The sequence below is a fragment of the Leptonotus elevatus genome, chromosome 17, assembly GCF_054856555.1.
Source record: "Leptonotus elevatus isolate MCC_2025b chromosome 17, RoL_Lele_1.0, whole genome shotgun sequence".
Classification (NCBI taxonomy): Eukaryota; Metazoa; Chordata; class Actinopteri; order Syngnathiformes; family Syngnathidae; genus Leptonotus; species Leptonotus elevatus.
In genome coordinates, this window is record NC_141255.1 from 17,465,713 (window position 1) to 17,484,415 (window position 18,703).

Below are 18,703 nucleotides of genomic sequence, written 5' to 3' on the forward strand. Positions count from 1 at the left end.
CCGGCAATCTGGAGCAAACACCTGGTATGGGTCGAACTCGCTCATAATTCTCTGCCCACATCCGCAACAGGTTTTTCACCCTTCAAGTACGTCCACGGTTACGGCCCTTCTTACTTATTTACTTACGCCATTATCCGCCGATGTCGCCGAATTTGGTCGGCGGCCCGACTGGCTCTCCAGCGCCAGGGTGACAGAGTGAAGAGGGCCGTGGACCAGAAAAGGAGACCCGTGCTCCACTATCGGCCGGGTTAGCGAGTCTGGCTGTCCGCAAATAACGTACATCTCAAGGTACCATGCCCGAAACTGGCCCCAAGATTCATGGGGCCCTACCCGCTCTCCAAGTCCATAGGTCCTGCGGCCATACGCCTTGGTCTGCCTCGATCCCTCCACGCCCACCCCATGTTTCACGTCAGTCAGGTGAAGCCGGTCTGGGAGCAGGCGACAGCAAATCTCGTACACACAGAAGCATTTCAAGACTTGCATGTGTCCAAAAGAAGATGCTGAGGACGTTTAACGGCTGTAATGTAAATGCCAAGTCTGGACTGGCGCTGTAGCGCAGCCACATGGAGTTAACGGAAAACTTAAAAGAATCAGCAAAGAAGACAAACATTTTTTCCCCAACTTTATTGCAATCTAGACAACAAACATGGCTTTGCATGTATTGAAACAACATGAAAAAGACAAACACAGGAGAAGTGACAATGGCGGGTGATTCAAGTACAACACCGCTTGTTGAACATGGGAATAAAGAAGCAAAATATTTTGCTGCAAAAGCATAAGCAAGCTAAGGAGGCTGCACAAAAACACTAATACACAGCTATCCGCCATGGGGGGTCGTAAGGGGAGCGGAGGCTGTGGTCCGGTGGGGTGCCTGGTGGACCTGCCGTGCCCCGTTCTGCTGCGTTGGGCTTGGGGTGCAGACCGTGTTGGGGTGGGGGGCGCTTCTGGTTCCTGGGTTTGCTCTCCGGCCGGTGGCCCCTGCGGGGACCAGGGGCTGTGCCTTGGCGCTGCCGTGACCTGGGGGGGCACTGGGGGGTTGTGCTTGCTCTGTCCTGGCCGGGGTCGACGGCTCCCGTCTTTGGTGGAGGTTTTCATGCATGCCAGATCCACCACACCAAAATCTACCGAAGTTCAAACACAATCTGCTTCTTCCTCTGGTGGCTGAATCGGTGGAGGCGGATGTCTGTGGATCTCACTCTCCTTCATCTATCCTTTCTTCCTCTCCCCAGTCTTTCCTTTGGTCTCTTGAGGTCTCCCTAATTTGATGGAATTTAGATGTTTCTGGGGTCGGTGAAAGATTCTGGTTGGTAACCCGGTGGATAGTAGGTGTTGGTCAGTGCTGGATTTTACTTTTCTTTCTTTTCTTTGATCCTTCCTAGTGTCTCCTGACAACTTCACGGCTCTAGCTGGATTCTGAAGTATTCGGTTTAGGTGAACGGTATGGGATTTTTAATAGGTTTTAGGTGAATTAATGGGTACACACTCACAAGCACACACATATGCACACACACACCCCCGCACATGCATATACTCAAGCACATACAAAAAAAGACAAAGAGAAAAAAAGAAGAGCGAGAGAGCAATGATGATGAGGACATGTCAAATCGGTAAGATTACCGACTGAACAATACTGACCTCTCTCCAAAAAAAAAGAAGAAAAAAAAAGAAGATTTTTTTTTTTATTTGAATATATATATATTTGAATAAAATACTTGTGACACTGGGACGGGGATTTGGGTGTTTCACGAAAAACATAATTTCTGCAGCATTTGGTTTCAGTTGGTTCCTATGACCTCTCCAGCTTTGGAGAAAATACTTTCGGTGATTTGATTTATATTATAAATCAGTGTATATAGTGTGTGAATGAATGCCTACAATATGTGCTATTGCAAATTCATCTATTGTGTAATAATCTAACTTCACCTCCACAGTGAAAAAAAAACTACTTTTTTTTAAATTATATTATAAATTTTACAAGGAGAGTTCTGGGTCCATTTTCCCAGTTTATTTATTTATTTAAAAAACGTACTAAACTGTTGACGAGCGAATTCCTGACTTTCTGCTTGGTAGGCAGACACTATATCATGTGAGCCATATTAGTCTTGTTGTTTACCATTATAGGCTAATGTATTTCTGATGTGACTTAACGGAGCAAAAAATGGCTTGAATGTACGAGGATTCCACCTGAGACCAGCAAACAGCAGGAGTGGCTTGGCTCAGCTCCTAGCGTGGCTGTCACCCAATCTGAAGGTTGTGGGGTTGTGTCACAACCCTAATAGTTTTTTTCATTGGGAAAAAAACAAACAAACTGACAAGATGTGCTCGGGACACGACTTGGAAAATTTACTTAATTTTGGAGTGAAAATACTTTCCTAGTTTTTTCCCCCAAGTAAATATTACTCATTGTTTTTTAGTGCTCAGTGACTTCAACGCGCAAAAGCTCTCCTTTCAATCTTGCCCACAAGAAGCATTGTGAGTTTGACTCAGAATCAAATTGACAGACTCGACCCCTCCCTATCTGGAGTGACACGACACACGACAGTCACGGCCGACACTCATGTGACGTAACAATGAAGCGCGGCACATTCCTGGAACGTTTCATGAATATTTTATATATATTCTACCCTGTTTGTTTAGCATGTTTGAAAGCTGCAAACAGCAAATGAATTTGGAGCTTCTGAAGAAGAACGGCGAGTTTGATATGTGCAAGTGCATGTTCCTCCTTGGAGCAAGCTGCAAGGCAATGCCAGGATGCTGGTATCTGTATTGAATGGAGAATTCTCACCAATGGATCGTGTGGTACTGTATGTTCAAAATCCCACTCCGACCCGGCTACACATGATTTAAATAATACACCCAAAGAACAAAGTAATATAGTGCAAATGAAATGACTTCTACTGTATTGGTGAAGATGATCGATTTCTTTATTTTTAACAGATGTGAAATGTCCAAAAGGTTTGGTTCACCGAGAATGTCATAATAAGATGGATGACTTCTGTTATGGAGGGTTTGTAGAGCTTTTATGTTCACTACTTTCTACAAACCCAATTCCCCAAAAAATTGGGACACAAATTGTGAATAAAAACTGAATGCAATTTTGTGGAAGTGCCAAATTTTCAGATTTTATTCAGAGAGCATAGAGAACAGGTCAAAAGTTTAAACTGAGAAAATGTATAATTTTAAGGGAAAACTTGCCTTGCTCCTGTGTCAATCTTTTTTTAAATTCCATGGTGTCAACAAATCAAAAAAAAAAGTTGGGACAAGGCCATTTTCACCACTGTGGGGTATCCCCTATTCTTCTTACAACAGTCTGCAAACGTCTGAGGATCGAGGAGACAAGTTTCTCAAGTTTAGAAATAGAAATGCTGTCCCATTCTTGTCTAACACGCGTCTCTCTAACTGTTCAACTGTCTTGGGATTTCTTTGTTGCACCTTCCCCTTTATGATGCGCCAAATGTGCTCTATGAGTGAAAGAAGTGGACCTACAGGCTGGCCATTTCAATACCCGGATCCTTTTCCTACGCAGCCATGATGTTGCAATTGGTGCTGCATGTGGTCTGGCATTATCGTGTTGAGAAATGCAAGATCTTCTCTGAAAGTGATGATGCCTGGATGGGAGCATATGTTGTTCTTGAATCTGAATATACCTTTTTTTTCTTCTTTTTTTTCCCCTTGAGAGAGCTCAGTATTGTTCATTCGGAAATATTACCAATTCGACATGTCATCATCATTGCTCTCTCTCTCTCTCTCTCTCTCTCTCTCTCTCTCTCTCTCTCTCTCTCTCTCTCTCTCTCTCTCTCTCTCTCTCTTTTTTTTGTATGTGCATGAGAATGTGCGTGTGCTCATTAATTCACCTAAAGCCTATTAAAAATCCCATACCGTTCACCTAAACCGAATACTTCAGAATCCCGCTAAAGTCGTGAAGTTGTCAGGAGACCTGAGGAAGGATCAAAGAAAAGAAAGAAAAGTTAAATCCAGCACCGACCAAACATCACCTGCTACCCACTGGGTTACCAACCAGAATCTTTCACCAACCCCAGAAACATCTACATTTCAACAAATTAGGGAGACCTTAGAGACCAAAGGAAAGACTGAGGAAAGAAAAGAAGGATAGATGAAGCAGAATAAGATCCACAGACATCAGCCTCCACCGATTCAGCCACTGGAGGAAGAAGCAGATTGTGTTTAAACTTCGGTAGATGCTGGTGTGGTGGATATGGCATGCATGAAAACCTTCACCAAAGAGGGGAGCCGTCGACCCCGGCCAGGACAGAGCAAGCACATCCCCCCAGGGCCCTCCAGGCCGCGGCAGCGCCAAGGCACAATCCCCGGGCCCCGCAGGGGTCACCGGCTAAAGAGCAAACCCAAAACCGGAGCGCCCCCCCACCCCAACGCAGCACGCGCCCCAAGTCCAACGCAGCAGAACGGGGCACGGCAAGCCTACCAGGCACCCCACCGGCTGCCACCCGCTTCCCCCACGACCCCCCTACCCCCAGCCCACACCCGCCACCCACCACAACCCAGCCCCCCGAACCCCCAGACACCCCCCACCGCCAACAACCCCCACCCAGCCACACGTACCACCCCCACCCATACCCCAGAGATTGTTCCAGATTCTCTGAATCTTTGGATGATGTTATGCACTGTAGATGATGATTACTTCAACCTTTTTGCAATTTTTTGCTTGTAAACACATTTCATATATTTCTCCACTATCTTTCTGCGCAACATTGGAGGAATTGGTGTTTCTCTACCCATCTTCGCTTCTGAGAGACACTGCCACTCCGAGAAGCTCTTTTTATACTCCAATCAAGTTGCGAATGGACCTCATTAGTGGTAACTGATCTTCCAGCTGGTTTTTTTTATAAGTGCAATTGACTTTCAGCCTCTTATTGCTACCTGTCCCAACTTTTTTGAGATTTGTTGACACCATGAAATTTAAAAATCAACATATTTTTCCCTTAAAATTATATATATTTTTTCAGTTTAAACTTTTGACCTGTCATCTATGTTATATTCTGAACAAAAATATTGAAATTTGGCACTTCCACATAATTGCATTCAGTTTTTATTCACAATTTGTATAGTATCATAACTTTTTGGAAATTGGGTTTGTATAAAAGTATAAAAGCACGTACATGCTGACATGTCTGGTACATTTTAGCATGTCTAGTAAGGGAAGAGGTGCCAAATCCAGGTACAGAAAGTAAAAACCCTGCCACAGTTTGGCTTTAGCCTCAGGTGCTAGTTAGCTCGCTCCCTAGCTAGCTCCCATGGTGCTCATTTACCTGCTAGGGAGCTAGCTAGCACTAGGGGCTAAAGCCAAACTGGCAGGGTTTTTATTTTCTGGACCTGGATTTGCAAACTCTGAGTATGGGTTAGAGGTGACATAAGTACTCACATTCAACAGTGAAATTGACTGACTTTAAGGACAAAGGTAACAATGGATTCTTACTGTCAGTTATATGCACTTCTGTTTTTCCTTATGGAGGGCCCTTCAAGGGGCACCTCTCAAGAGCAGCAGTGCTGGGTGCTTCTGTCCAGATGGCCAGTTGAGGGCACGAAAACACTCAGATGCCTGCGTAATCGACTGTTTATGTGAGTAGTTGTGAACATGCAGCTAAAATAGTCATCAAGTGGTGTCATCATTCATCCTTTTCTCTCTTTGCTACAGTCTGCAAAGGATCATGTACTCGGTGAGCCCAGGCTGGTAAAATTCTCTCTTTTAATAAAATGTGCATACTTCAGGCTTTCGATTGGGTTCAAATGGATTTACAATGATCTGTTTCCCAGCCTGGTGAAGAGTGGCATATAACAGTCAAACTCGGACAGAAGAGTGTCACTGCAAACCTGTGCAGACAGCCCAATGTAGTCCCAATGACCAACTGGTCACTAGATGCTGCGGTGATCAGACTTGTGGTGAGGCTCATTTGAATAATCTCCTGTGGAATCCTCTACTTGACTTGTCACTGTTATTAAAATGATTTTTCAGTTGAGAAGACATGCACTTACAATGGCACAACGTTAAAGGTATGTCCTAAATAAATTTTGCAATTTGGAGAATTGCATACATGTCATTGTGTGTCTGTGTTGAGGTGGGGGGGGATGGAAATCTGGTGATGATCCGTGTATGTCATTCAGCTGCACTAGAGACGGCATTTGAATGGAGACCAAAGTCTGTAATGGTGAAGCTTCTCTTGAGGTATAACTGCTCTCAAACATCAACAACGTGCCTTGGAAGGAAATGCCGCATTTACAGTCGCCTATGATCCAATTGTCATTTTTTGGAGAGATGAACAAAATCTTTCTGACTCTCCCTGCACTTACCAATAAACATTCCCATTCTCTTATAAAGGCGCGTGTGAATCACTAAAACATTTGCACTGAAACCTGGACCAATAAATGTATAATGTCTTTGCGTGTGTGTTTGTGTTTCAGGAAGACAGAATATGGGATGACCAACACTGCTGTTTTACATGTAAGGAGTAATTGGAAAAAAAAGAGACTGATATCGAAAGCTCTTCATTTGAAGTCTCAATAAGTGGGACATGTATGCAATTATACGATCTATGTATTATTCTTTTTGGATGGAATTAAAATGAGCATGCTGGCTTTGTGGCTTCCCCAATAGTGATTTCTGACATGTGCATTATGTGCGGCCACAAATTGCTGCAGGATGGTGAGATCTTAGATTGGAAGGCATTTTGGGTGATTACAGGTCCTCTCATTTGGTCCTCAGATTTTTTCACGTGATCATTGATCTGTAGTGACATTGAGTCAAAGTCAGAATATTTCTCAGTTTTGATCAAATTGAACAATTCTAGGTAAGTAGAAATGCGCTCCTAGGGTGACCAATATAAACGTCATTTTCATTGAGGATGATTTTTAAATGTATTTTCTGTCTATTTCAGGGGTGTCAAACATACAGCCCGCGGGCCAGTTTAGGCCTGCGAGATGATTTTGTAAAGTAAAAAAAAAATAGTAACATTGGAATAATTAATCAGCCGACCACAATCAAAACATATAAATTCGTAATTTCACAAGCAATCCTTCTGGAGTCATCACCTTATCATGGTGGAGGGTTTGCGTGTCCCAATGAGCCTAGGAGCTATGTTGTCTGGGGCCCGACCCCGGATAAGTGGTAGATGATAGATGGATGGATGGATGGATGGATGGATGGAACACACACGTATGACAAGGATTAATGTCCTTATAACTTCACTAACTGTGCCACACAATGCATTCTGGGATTAATATATATGCAAAACAGGTAGATATAACACATCCGGAACTGATACAGGTAAAGTGTTGCTGCGTTCCATTTGTATTCTTGTTATGTTTTGTAACAATATAATTACAGTTGAGCCCCGTAATTTAGGGCTGGGCTAAAAATAGCGAAAATCTGCGTTTATCCATCCATCCATTTTCTTAACCGCTTGTCCTCACAAGGGTGCTTCGGGCAGTAGGCAGGGTACACCCTGAACTGGTTGCCAGTCAATCGCAGGAAAATCTGCGTATAAATGACGGCAATTGTTTTAAAGTTGTATAGCCTACCATGATTTTACTGATCCGGCCCACTTGGTAATATATTTTCCTCCATGTGGCCCCTGAGCTTATATGAGTTTGACAGCCCGGGTCTATTTAGTCAATAAATCATTTACTGATCAGAAAGTGATCGATTTGTTCATTCAATTTCAAATGTGCTCCAGGCCAAGAAGCTGGTGGTGTTTATCCTAGATTACTTTCCAGAATCATTCAGCGGCCCCATCAACAAGCCTTTTTTGACAAAGCAAGGAGTATAAAGTAATCAAATGTAGGGAGTAAATGTCAAAAGTCATAAAAGGACAGCTAGATGATGAATCTACTTAAGTACAATAACGAAGTACAGTATCGCCCAAATTCATTAAAATAATCTTTCCAATCAGCAGTTTGTGAGTGGATGGAAGGATGATTGGATTAAGTAAGAGAAAGCCATTGTTTGGGTCTATCAATAAGGCAGGAAGACTTTGATACGGCGCGGGGGGAAACACCCTGTCTCACAAAAGCTGCGCTTCTCCAAGAGAGGAAGGCATTTGGGTTTGAAAAACAGCAAAATAAAAGGCACATGTGGTGGTTGTGAATAAAGCTGGCCCCGCTTCACGCTGCTGCTGTTTGTTGTGCCGTGTACTTGCGAGTGATGTTCACAGGGGGAGGATGTGCAACCGCGGTTTCCCGGCGTGTTGTTTGCTCTCAGTCTTCCTGGGCTGGACCTTAACCAGGTAGAGCCGTCACGTTTGTGTGTGTGTGTGTGTGCGTGCGTGTGTGTGTGAAAGCGCGTCGGAGGGGCCTTTTATCAACATGATCGACAAGTGCACATGAGTGCTTAGGTTACTGATTACAGGTGATGTTATAGTTTGTTTGTGATAAGACTCGACTACCAGCACAAAGTCCTGCCAGGTACAACAAGCCTGCAGGCTACTTCTTCACATCCCTTCCATCCTTCTTAGGACCACTGCTGCATGCTTCTCAGGTAAGACTTTTGCTTTGGCTTTCTTCGCTAGTAAAGCAAAAGTGATGACTCTTCGTTAGGTACACATTATGTTGCTAGAAAACAGGACATGATAATATGTTCTATTGACAGACGTCGATGCATACTTGTAGTTTTTCGTATGTGCGCAAAGTGATTTTGAAATGTTCTATACAGGTTGCTTCAAAACACAGCAGCATCATGAGTGTAGAGTCCACCAAGCCGCGTGATGCTTGCTGCTCCAAGCTCAAGGTTAGTGCAAACAAACTTATAAGCTTGTCTAAATAAATAACACACACAAAAAGCATGATTGCAAAAGCCTCTTGCAAAAAATGGAAAAAGCCCAAGCAGGGGAAATGTGACCAAAAAAGAGAAAATAAAATTGCTTGTCTAACCTTATCTTCATATATGTTTTTCTCTCAATCACTAACCATAAAGGCAAGAAATTAATCATGCATAATAATCATATTACCTTTACTGAAATACTCAGGGGTTATCGTGGGGAATTGTGTTACCATTAAACAAATAGTTGCATAAAAGTTTTTGTAACATAGTAATCTGCATATTTTTAAGTACTGTGATGTTAAATCCTCGTTAAAACATTTCTCTTTCGAATACACCGTTTACTTTATTACATAGAGTTGCTTACATATAGTATAATAAATATAAATATGATAATAGTGTTTTTCTACGAGAACTTTACCTTTAAGCCACAAAAACTCACTTTGAATGTATTTCAGTTTTCTATCAAAATGTTTAACTTTAAATGCACAGTTAAAGATAATGTATTGCATTAGGCATCGTCCGTTTTTTGTTTTTTTTCCTCAAACACACTACTTACTTACAACCTTTACAGGTTAACTTAATTTTTGGCTGCTAAATCCACTTGCACTTTATGCACTTTTTACTGTTCTCAACAAATTTCCTGCGTTAATTAGAACTTCTTTTTTTTTTGAAACAGTCGTCTTGATCATGTTGTTGACAATTTGACATCATGAAACTAAGATGACGACTCACATTTGTATGTTGCCATTGTAAGGCTTTAAACAGGATGTTCTCATGCAGAAACGGCATCAGGAAGTTGCAGAAGAAACTGGAGGAGTCACAGAAAGGCATTAGATTGGAAATCAAAAACACCTGTTGTGAATTTTGCCGTTTGACTCCTTGAAGGGTTGGACATTTGGATGTGTCCCATAACTGTTTTTCTTCTTTGCAGCTCTTTCTGGCCTCCATGGCATTCGCGTACTTCGCCAAAGCTTTTGGTGGCGCATACATGAAGAGCTCTATCACTCAGATTGAAAGGCGCTTTGACATCCCCAGCTCTCTCATTGGGGTCATAGATGGAAGCTTTGAAATGGGTTAGTGCAGTGATTTCTTCTTTTTTTTAAGAAATTTCCTGAATAATAATGCTTGTTCTTTTGAAGGAAACTTGCTGGTAATAGCCTTTGTGAGCTACTTCGGGGCAAAACTCCATCGTCCCAGACTGATTGCTATTGGCTGCTTGATCATGTCTGTTGGCTCCTTCCTCATTAGTCTACCTCACTTTCTGCAGGGCCTGTCAGTACACACTTTCCAACACTACGATCAGAAAATCTTTACAACTGAACAACTACACTACTCACAAAAAGTTATGGGGGAAATTTAAGGATGAATTTATCAAATTTAAAAATGGTCAAATGAAGTTACCGGTAACTTGCATTTTAACTGCAAATCCATAATCCCTAACTTTTTGTGAGTATTGTATTTAAAAGACTAAATGTGTCTTCTATTCTTTTAGGTATAAATACGAGACCAGTATGACTATCAATAGCACTGAGGGCATGCTGCCATGTTTGTCCAAACACAGTTTGACCGACGTGGACGACACACCTGATTTAGCAGCCCGAGCAGGTACAGCAGACAGCAAACATTCTCAACATTATGTTCAAAGACAATCACTTCCTGTACTAAAACATGCTTAACCTCCTTAGATTGTGAGAAGGCTGCTGGTTCGTCCATGTGGATTTATGTGTTTGTGGGGAACATGCTGCGAGGGATTGGCGAGACGCCCATCATGCCTCTGGGAGTTTCCTACCTGGATGACTTTTCCAAAGAAGAGAACACTCCTTTCTACTTGGGTTGGTTATGAGCAGGGTTGGGGAATTCAGGTCCAGAAAGTAAAAACCCTGAAACAGTTTGGCTTTAGCTACAGGTGCTTTCACTCAACAGGTGGAGACGAGCTCATTTACCTCCCAGTTGATTAGAAACACCTGTTGCTAAAGCCAATCTGTGGCAGGGTTTTTACTTTCTGGACCTGGATTCCTCAACCCTGGTTATGAGTTGCTATTATTATCATACTTCAAGGGTGCATCATTGTTTTCTGCTTAGGGTTAAAATATGAGATACACCATCAAACTAAATATAGAATAATGAGAATTATGTTGTGTGTTTAAAATAATCAGATAACTTTGCCTTCAAGTCCGCTAGCTTAATGCTAACAGACAATGGGAAATGCCACAAATGGCTAATAGCATTGGGGTCGTAGTGTTATATCAATGCAATGGATTGAGTGCTATTAACCAGCTCAGGGGACTAGTGGTAGCTAAAGTAATAACACAACCAGATTGACTAGCGATTATAAATATTTCCTGATTCTGATTTATTGTATATTTGATTCACAGCAAAATTGTAGTATCCCTGTTTTTAATTTGGAAAAACTGGTCACCCTTAGTAAGCCATGAGTGTTTGAGAGCACAGACAAAAAATGAATTCAACCTGGATCTAAAGGACCAATGTTCATCCCAATAACTGACACACAGTTGCAAAAGTGAGTTAGTAAACAGTGCAACATTCTAGCATTACTTAACAATAATAATTGTGTGTATGCTTTCCTCATGCCAGCCTGCATCCATACAGTGGGAATCCTGGGCCCCATGTTTGGCTACATGATGGGATCCTTCCTCGCCAAGATCTACGTGGACGTTGGATTTGTAAATTTAGGTATGCAGTGACATGTCATGTGATCCCAGTGCCCTTTTACCCCATTTTTGGTGGGTTCACTTGTCTTTGAAGTGACTCCTTATCACGGTCTTCAGGGTCCATATTCAACTAGAGATATTGCACCATGCTCAATAAAGAGGCTCAAAAACAAGTTAACCGTTTCTAACTTTGCCTTCTCAAACCACTTCCTATTCCCAGATAGTGTGAGCATCAACTACAAGGACTCCCGCTGGGTCGGGGCTTGGTGGCTGGGCTTCATTGCGACCGGCACTATTATCTTGCTCTCCAGTATCCCCTTCTGGTTCCTGCCCAAGTCGCTTCCCAAGCAGGGGACGGAGAAGGACCAGATCAAAGATCTAGAGCTCGACACAGAGGCGGAACAAGACCATTTCCTCCCGGACCAGGATCACGAAGAGAAAGAAGCAACATTTAAGGAGATGGCTAAAGGTACCACGTGGTCTTACAAAAAAATAAAGGCCATGTACCAAGTTTAAAGAGCTAATCGGACATATTTTGGGGATTAGCATGTTTAATTATTAACTGATAGAATCGTTAAGTAACAAGCCATCATGCAAATATGCAATATGGGCAAAAGTTGAATGACCTTCAAAATTAAACCACAGTCCAGTCCTGGACACTTAGATAACTCAAAACCCGTACGGTGCAATAAAATCAACAGAATTCTTGGGGGTGGGGGCTGCATTTGGCACGCTTGTCTTGCATTTCAGGAAAAAAAAATCTATACGGTTTTTAGGGAGTTTTCTAACGATCGCCTATGCCCAGTAGAGACAAGAAAAACACACCTGTCTATAACGCATTTGTGCCAGATATGCAAGATCAGTCATGTATCATGTAGTGTAACAGAGACACTAATTCATGCTTAAAAAGGAAAACCTTTGCTAAATTCTTGTTTTAGATTTCATTCCATCTCTGAAGAGACTCTTCAGCAACAGCATCTACTCCCTGATGATCCTCACCTACCTGGTGGTTGTCAACGGCTTCATGGGCATGATCACCTTCAAGCCAAAGTTCCTGGAGCAAATCTATGGCCAGTCGGCCTCCAAGGCCATTTTCCTCATAGGTACAATGTAAACAGGATGTAGCCTAATGGGAACAATGATGTTGTTGAAGGGAAGTAGGATTGTGTTTCTCAGTTAAAGTCATTGTTCGTTCACAGTTTACTATGCTTATTTGGGTCAGTGTTGTGGTGGCAACTAATTTGTTTACATACTTAAAGCTAAAAAAGTGAAATGAAAAATTATTCACTTAACTCCATTTCTGCAGGTATACTCAATCTTCCAGCAGTGGCTTTGGGCATCATTACTGGAGGTTTCATCCTGAAGCGTTTCAAACTGGGTGTGATTGGGGCGGCCAGGGTGTCCATAACGGCATCAGTCTGCTCCTTTTGCCTTCTGGTCGTGCAGGTCTTCCTTCACTGCGAGAGCGCGGAAGTGGCCGGCCTCACTGTTACATATCAAGGGTGAGTGACGAAGGGACTGCAAAGACTGTACATCAGGCTTTCAAATGTGACATTCAAGTCATTGTTTCCCAACCTTGATTGAGCCAAGACACATATTTGAGATCAGAAAACCCCATGACACACATCAACAGTCATACCCAAAGATGTACATTATAAAACTGACCTATAGATGTCTGTAGGCGTAAAAGCAGGATTACAAATGACATTCAATTAATTTTCAACAAAAACCGGGTTGTGCTGACATGCAGTACTTTCCGTTTCATTCTTTAAAATTTACATTCAAACAAAAATAAGTGTGCCACCATCTAGTGGTTGATAGTGGAATTACACCTAATATAAACAAGCGTTAGACCAAAACAGAGTTATTAACTGTAACTTGGAACCCACAATAGAGAGGGATTTGTTGTATTCTGATATATGAATGGCAATACACATAATAATCCAAAAATACCACTGTTAGCTGCATCATAAAATCAATAATATGTGTTGCCCCAGAATCTCTGACCTATCTTATGAGCCGCAAACATTGCTGTCGCAATGCAACGCCGGCTGTTCATGCTCAATGAAGCAGTGGGATCCAGTGTGCGCCTACAACGGGATGACGTATGCCTCTCCCTGCCTGGCTGGCTGTCAGACCTCCACGGGCACAGGAAAGGAGATGGTAGGAGCAAAAAGGGTTACCATGACAGCATCCAACATCAGTTTACCCCCCATTTCCCCTACTTCTGTAGGTGTTCCATAACTGCTCCTGTATTACCGAAATGATCGGTCCGAGCCAAAATACGTCAGCGGTGCTGGGCCAGTGCTCCAGAAAGAGTGACTGCAACCGGGTCTTCAAAATCTACATGGCTCTGTCCGTGGTGGGCTCCTTCATATCGGCCTGTGGAGGTACTCCGGGGTACATCGTGTTGCTCAGGTCCATACAACAAGACTTGAAGGCTCTGGCTTTAGGAATGCAGACGCTGATCGTAAGAACGCTGGGTGAGTCATCGGTACAAGTAGCAAAAGTACTCACATTCTGTAATCCTCAATCTAATGGACCCCAGATTAAACTGAGAAAATAGCTTGTAGTCTGCTAGTTCCATAATTAGCCGCAATTCTCCGTGTTTCCAGTGGGTAGTGCTCTCTTACAGGAGAGTAGAGCAAGCATGGCGACTTTCCCATTTAAAGAAAATATAGCTACAGCAATGGATAAAAAAACAACATGCTGTAGGTATATTTATTGATTTATGTAAAGCATTTGATACCATTGATCACCCATTTCTTTTGCAGAAATGCGACCAATATGGCATGAGAGGTGTTGCATTTAAATAGTTTCAATGTGTAAAAATAAATAATGAAGAATTGAGAAGAGTGACTGTGGTATACCACAGGGTTCAGTATTGGGACCAAAGATATTTATAATTTATTTGAATAACATTTGCACGGTTACAAATATACAAAAAATTGTCATGTTTGCTGATGATACAAATATATTTCGTACAGCGGAACACAATAAACAATTAATAAAAACTGTAGAAAGGGAATTGACAGTGTTAGAAAATGGTTTGATTATAATAATTTTTTATTAAATGAAAAAAAAAAGACAAAATCCATGGTGTTTAGTGGTATGCAGCTCAGTAGTGAAATACAACTAAATTTAAATGGTATAAAAATTGAGCAAGTCACTGAAGCAAAGTTTTTGGATGTGATCATTGGTTATAAACTGTGTTGGAAATCCAGGGTTGGGAGGGTTTCTTCTAAAATGTAATCCGTTACAGTTACAAATTACCTGCTAAAAAATGTAGTTAGTAACGTAATCCAAGTAACATAATATTACTATTAAAGTAATGTAACTGGATTATTTTTGGATTATTACAATATTGATTATGCTCATGAAGACAATATAAAAATAAATATCAATACAATATGTATTCTATACAATGTGCCCCTGCTATTTGCGGGTGATAGGGACCCGGGCAGCCTACAAATAGCAAAAATCCTTGTGTAATTAAAAAGCATGTTGGATGGATGGATGGATGGATAAATGGATGGATAGATACAGTCATCCAAAGAGGATGACGATGCGTGACATCAACTGCAAAATTAACTTTTATCCCAGTCACAAGTTTAGCCGTGTATATGTTGTGTATGATGTTTAAATAGTGAATTGGTGGGAGGAAGATTTGTTTGGAAGGTGTAACTCACATTATGGTTGTAGGCTAGCGGGCTAGCTAGCAAGAAACTACAGCACAATAGCATGCCGCTGGACTCTCAGCTCAATTTTTCGCTCCGAGTAAGTTCCAGTGAATACTGGTCGCCATTTCCTCCTCCCGTCCGTGAAGCTTTTTCAAATTTAGCACTCTCTCACATCGTAGAATTAAAAAGCATGTAGGATAGATAGATAGATAGATAGATAGATAGATAGATAGATAGATAGATAGATAGATAGATAGATAGATAGATAGATAGATAGATAGATAGATAGATAGATAGATAGATAGATAGATAGATAGATAGATAGATAGATGCTGAAATTTGGGGTAGTGTGTGTAAAACAAATATTGACCCAATTGTTAAATTACAGAAAAAAACAATTTGAATAATAAATTAGGTTGGTTACAGGGAAACAACTAATCAGTTATATATAGGATCGGGTATCTTGAAATGTATGGATATTGTGTACTTAAAAACAATGGAAACACTTTTTTGTGTAGTAAATAATAGCGTACCTCTTTGTATTCAAAATGTATTTAAACTAAGAGAAAGAATCTACAATTTAAGCGGTTTAATATTTGAAATACATAAAGTGAGGACTAATGTAAAACACAGATGTGTCTCAGTTTTGGGTGTGAAATTGTAGAATAGTCTTGATGATGCGCTGAAGCTACGTACTTCCTTATCCGGGTTTAAGGAAAAACTAAAATATAAAATCATTATTGCCTATAGTGCCATAGACAAAATGTAAAATATTAAGGTGCTGTGGTGTCCGAAGGAGGACTTTTTGCTTTGTTTTGTTGTATTTTTATGTGACTCCATGTGATTGTATAGGGCTGTGTTCTGAATTATGTTTAAAATCAATCTTATTGTTTGAGAATATTTCATTAAGTTATATACACAAGTGTATACTTCTTCATACTACTTTTTTCCACAAACATATAGGTTATATTTTCATATTTTATATTATTTTTTATATCTTTGGGTAGATATATATTTTTTGTTTTCTTTTTTAATATATATGTGTGTGTTTGAGAAATAATATTAATTAATTCATTCAATTAAAGCAATGCATATAGCATACATCCACATGGCAGCCATGTTAGTAGGGGCAACTGTCCCATCAAAGGTAAGGAAAGCACTAAGTATGTAACCCAGGGGCATGTTGACCCATTCTGTTGTCATCCGTGAAAGACAAGGTGCGAGGTAGATAGGGACACAGATTTTCAAATGTAGCAAATAAAAATAAGTAATCGGGAAATTCCTCCGCAATTTGGACCAAGCCCTGCCGAAAAGCAAAAATCCCAGAGGCCCACCAAAAATGTTTGCAATTGCCTGTAAATACCACAAGATGGCACCAAAGCGCATTTTCTATTAGACACGAGTATGGCCTAAGCACAAAAGCAGGCAATAGTTGAGTTTTTCAGAAAGTGACAGAGGATGGATTCCCCAATATTTTGTTTTTACAGGTGGAATACCTCCTCCTATATATTTTGGGGCCCTGATTGACCGGACCTGTTTGAAGTGGGGTACCAAACAATGTGGGGGCCGCGGTGCGTGCCGACTTTATGATGCCGATGCATTCAGGTATAGTAACACTTTGACGCAAATGGGAATGGATGATTTTACAATCAACTGTACAAATACATTCCAGGTGGAGATTCATGGGGTTGATCGCTGGACTATACCTCCTGGCGAATATGATGTGGGGAGGCTTGTACTGTAAAATTGTCCAACGGCAGAAGAAGCTGGCATTGAGGGAGCAGGCCAAAGAAAATGGACTCGATGAGGACGGAGTCAACGGACATGCTAATATCAATATTGCCCAAAACAAAGACAATACAGAAAAGGAGAGCACCATTTAAAGAACACTTATTTTCCAGTTCCTCTTTTCTGTTATTCACTGAAAAATTTCAAATTGGTGTCATCTGGTGGCATCTTGGTGTCAAGGAAAACAATTTAAAGTGCGTTGAGGAGATTAATGTAGGGAAAAAAAGTTGTTCTTATTAGCATTTGTGGGCTGTTATAATATATTACAGTATAAACCTTTTAAATGGGATGTTATAACAGATTTGACTAGACTACTTTATGTCATAGTGGGCAAGAAACTATCAAGAGTTTTTATATTTGTGTTGTGTGTTTGTATTCAAATGAATTGAAATCGATTGAAAAACAGGCATAGATGCAAAATGCAATCAGGAAAGGGTGAGTGGGGAAAACACAATCAAAAGTGTGTCATATCATTTAGTTACATCTTCTGTAATCCTGTGTGTCATAGAATTGTTACATCACAACATTATACACGCACGAGTGAGTCAAGACTTGAACCTTTGGAACCATGTCATTATCACTCATCATTTATGGAATTACTGTTGATAATTTACAGAATATATCTTGAGTCAAGTGTGTTTGTATAGTGACCGTCTATATTTTGTTCTATATCATCCTATGTACAATTGTATGGATCGTTTCCTTTAAATAAAAAACAAAACATTGTTTTTCTATCACCTAGTACTGGCCGACTACGTGATATGTGCACCTTTTGTTTGTTTTGGCCTCGTTGTCTTAACTAATCTTCTCTATGCTAGTTTTTTTTTGAATGGTCATGATGACTCCCTTTATTGTTTTACAGTTGTGTAGAGAAGAGTTTGTTGTGCTTTGAACATTTGCAGTTCCTCATTTCACCAGCAGTTGGGGCACTATACCTTTAAATACCTGCACCTCTTCCAGAAACACTCAATGCCTTTGTATTGCAAATTGCCCACTAATTCAAAAATATAACACATTGAAATTATTATTAAATGCCATAAACAATTGCTATTAATAATGAGTATTTTAGAAGCATACTCTGAGGTGTCAACTCCATTCTCATGTGTGAAAGTTTCTCAGGAATTTGAACATTCTTAATCCTAATCCTGGGATTTGGAAAGGCCAAATCAGATTCAGATTTCAAATCACTGCCGGCCACAATAATTCCCTTAGACACACGTATACTGGTTCTGTAGTGTTTGTATTTTGTGTTTCAATTATCTATAAATGTTATTATTTGTTATAAGAAAGTGGTAACAGTGTTCATGGAGGATCTTGAAACAGTTCCAAGAACTGACATTGGGTGAATCTCAAAACAATGAAAGAGTAAACAGATAAAGAAGGAGTCAACATAATCATCATACATATGGTAGGCTACATACTAAACCTCAGGAACAGAAGACATTCACAGGTCACAGCCAGGCACACGATCTGTTCCAATAAACGTGAACTCCTCCTTTTCTCCAATACTGTATACTTAATAAGGATTAATCATAATAACATTTCATATGGACAGTTATTCAGATAAACTTGAATGCAAATGCACATACTTGTTATGTGAATAGAAGGATATGGAAGGATCAAACAAAAAATGGAAATGAGTGAGCATGTGTCAGTGGATTTACAGTATTTACATTGCTACGAATCTTAAACTGAAATCCTAATACAGAATATAAATAGATGAGTTATTGCAAATAGGGCCTGGTCTGCAGTTCCTAATAATCAGCCTGCTC

General features: G+C 40.7%; 1 protein-coding gene across 1 annotated transcript; it reads left to right on the forward strand.

The window, feature by feature from the left end:
* The first annotated feature begins 8,276 nt into the window (after window positions 1-8,276).
* slco1d1 (solute carrier organic anion transporter family, member 1D1) lies at window positions 8,277-17,672 on the forward strand. Its single transcript, XM_086059706.1, has 14 exons — window positions 8,277-8,509; window positions 8,684-8,758; window positions 9,723-9,864; window positions 9,931-10,063; window positions 10,284-10,396; window positions 10,477-10,623; window positions 11,387-11,485; window positions 11,684-11,932; window positions 12,402-12,566; window positions 12,770-12,965; window positions 13,461-13,626; window positions 13,697-13,946; window positions 16,631-16,748; window positions 16,816-17,672. Exons 2-14 carry the CDS (start codon window positions 8,708-8,710, stop codon window positions 17,024-17,026), a joined length of 2,040 nt encoding a protein of 679 aa, XP_085915832.1. The 5' UTR covers window positions 8,277-8,509; window positions 8,684-8,707; the 3' UTR covers window positions 17,027-17,672.
* The last annotated feature ends 1,031 nt before the right edge of the window (window positions 17,673-18,703 follow it).

What these genes read in the sequence shown, in the direction of transcription:
- slco1d1 (XM_086059706.1), top strand. Translation starts at nt 8,708, where the DNA reads ATGAGTGTAGAGTCCACCAAGCCGCGTGATGCTTGCTGCTCCAAGCTC. An exon ending in CGTTGGATTTGTAAATTTAG is followed by an intron (nt 11,486 to 11,683) that starts GTATGCAGTGAC and finishes TCCTATTCCCAG; the next exon opens with ATAGTGTGAGCATCAACTAC. An exon ending in TATGATGCCGATGCATTCAG is followed by an intron (nt 16,749 to 16,815) that starts GTATAGTAACAC and finishes AATACATTCCAG; the next exon opens with GTGGAGATTCATGGGGTTGA.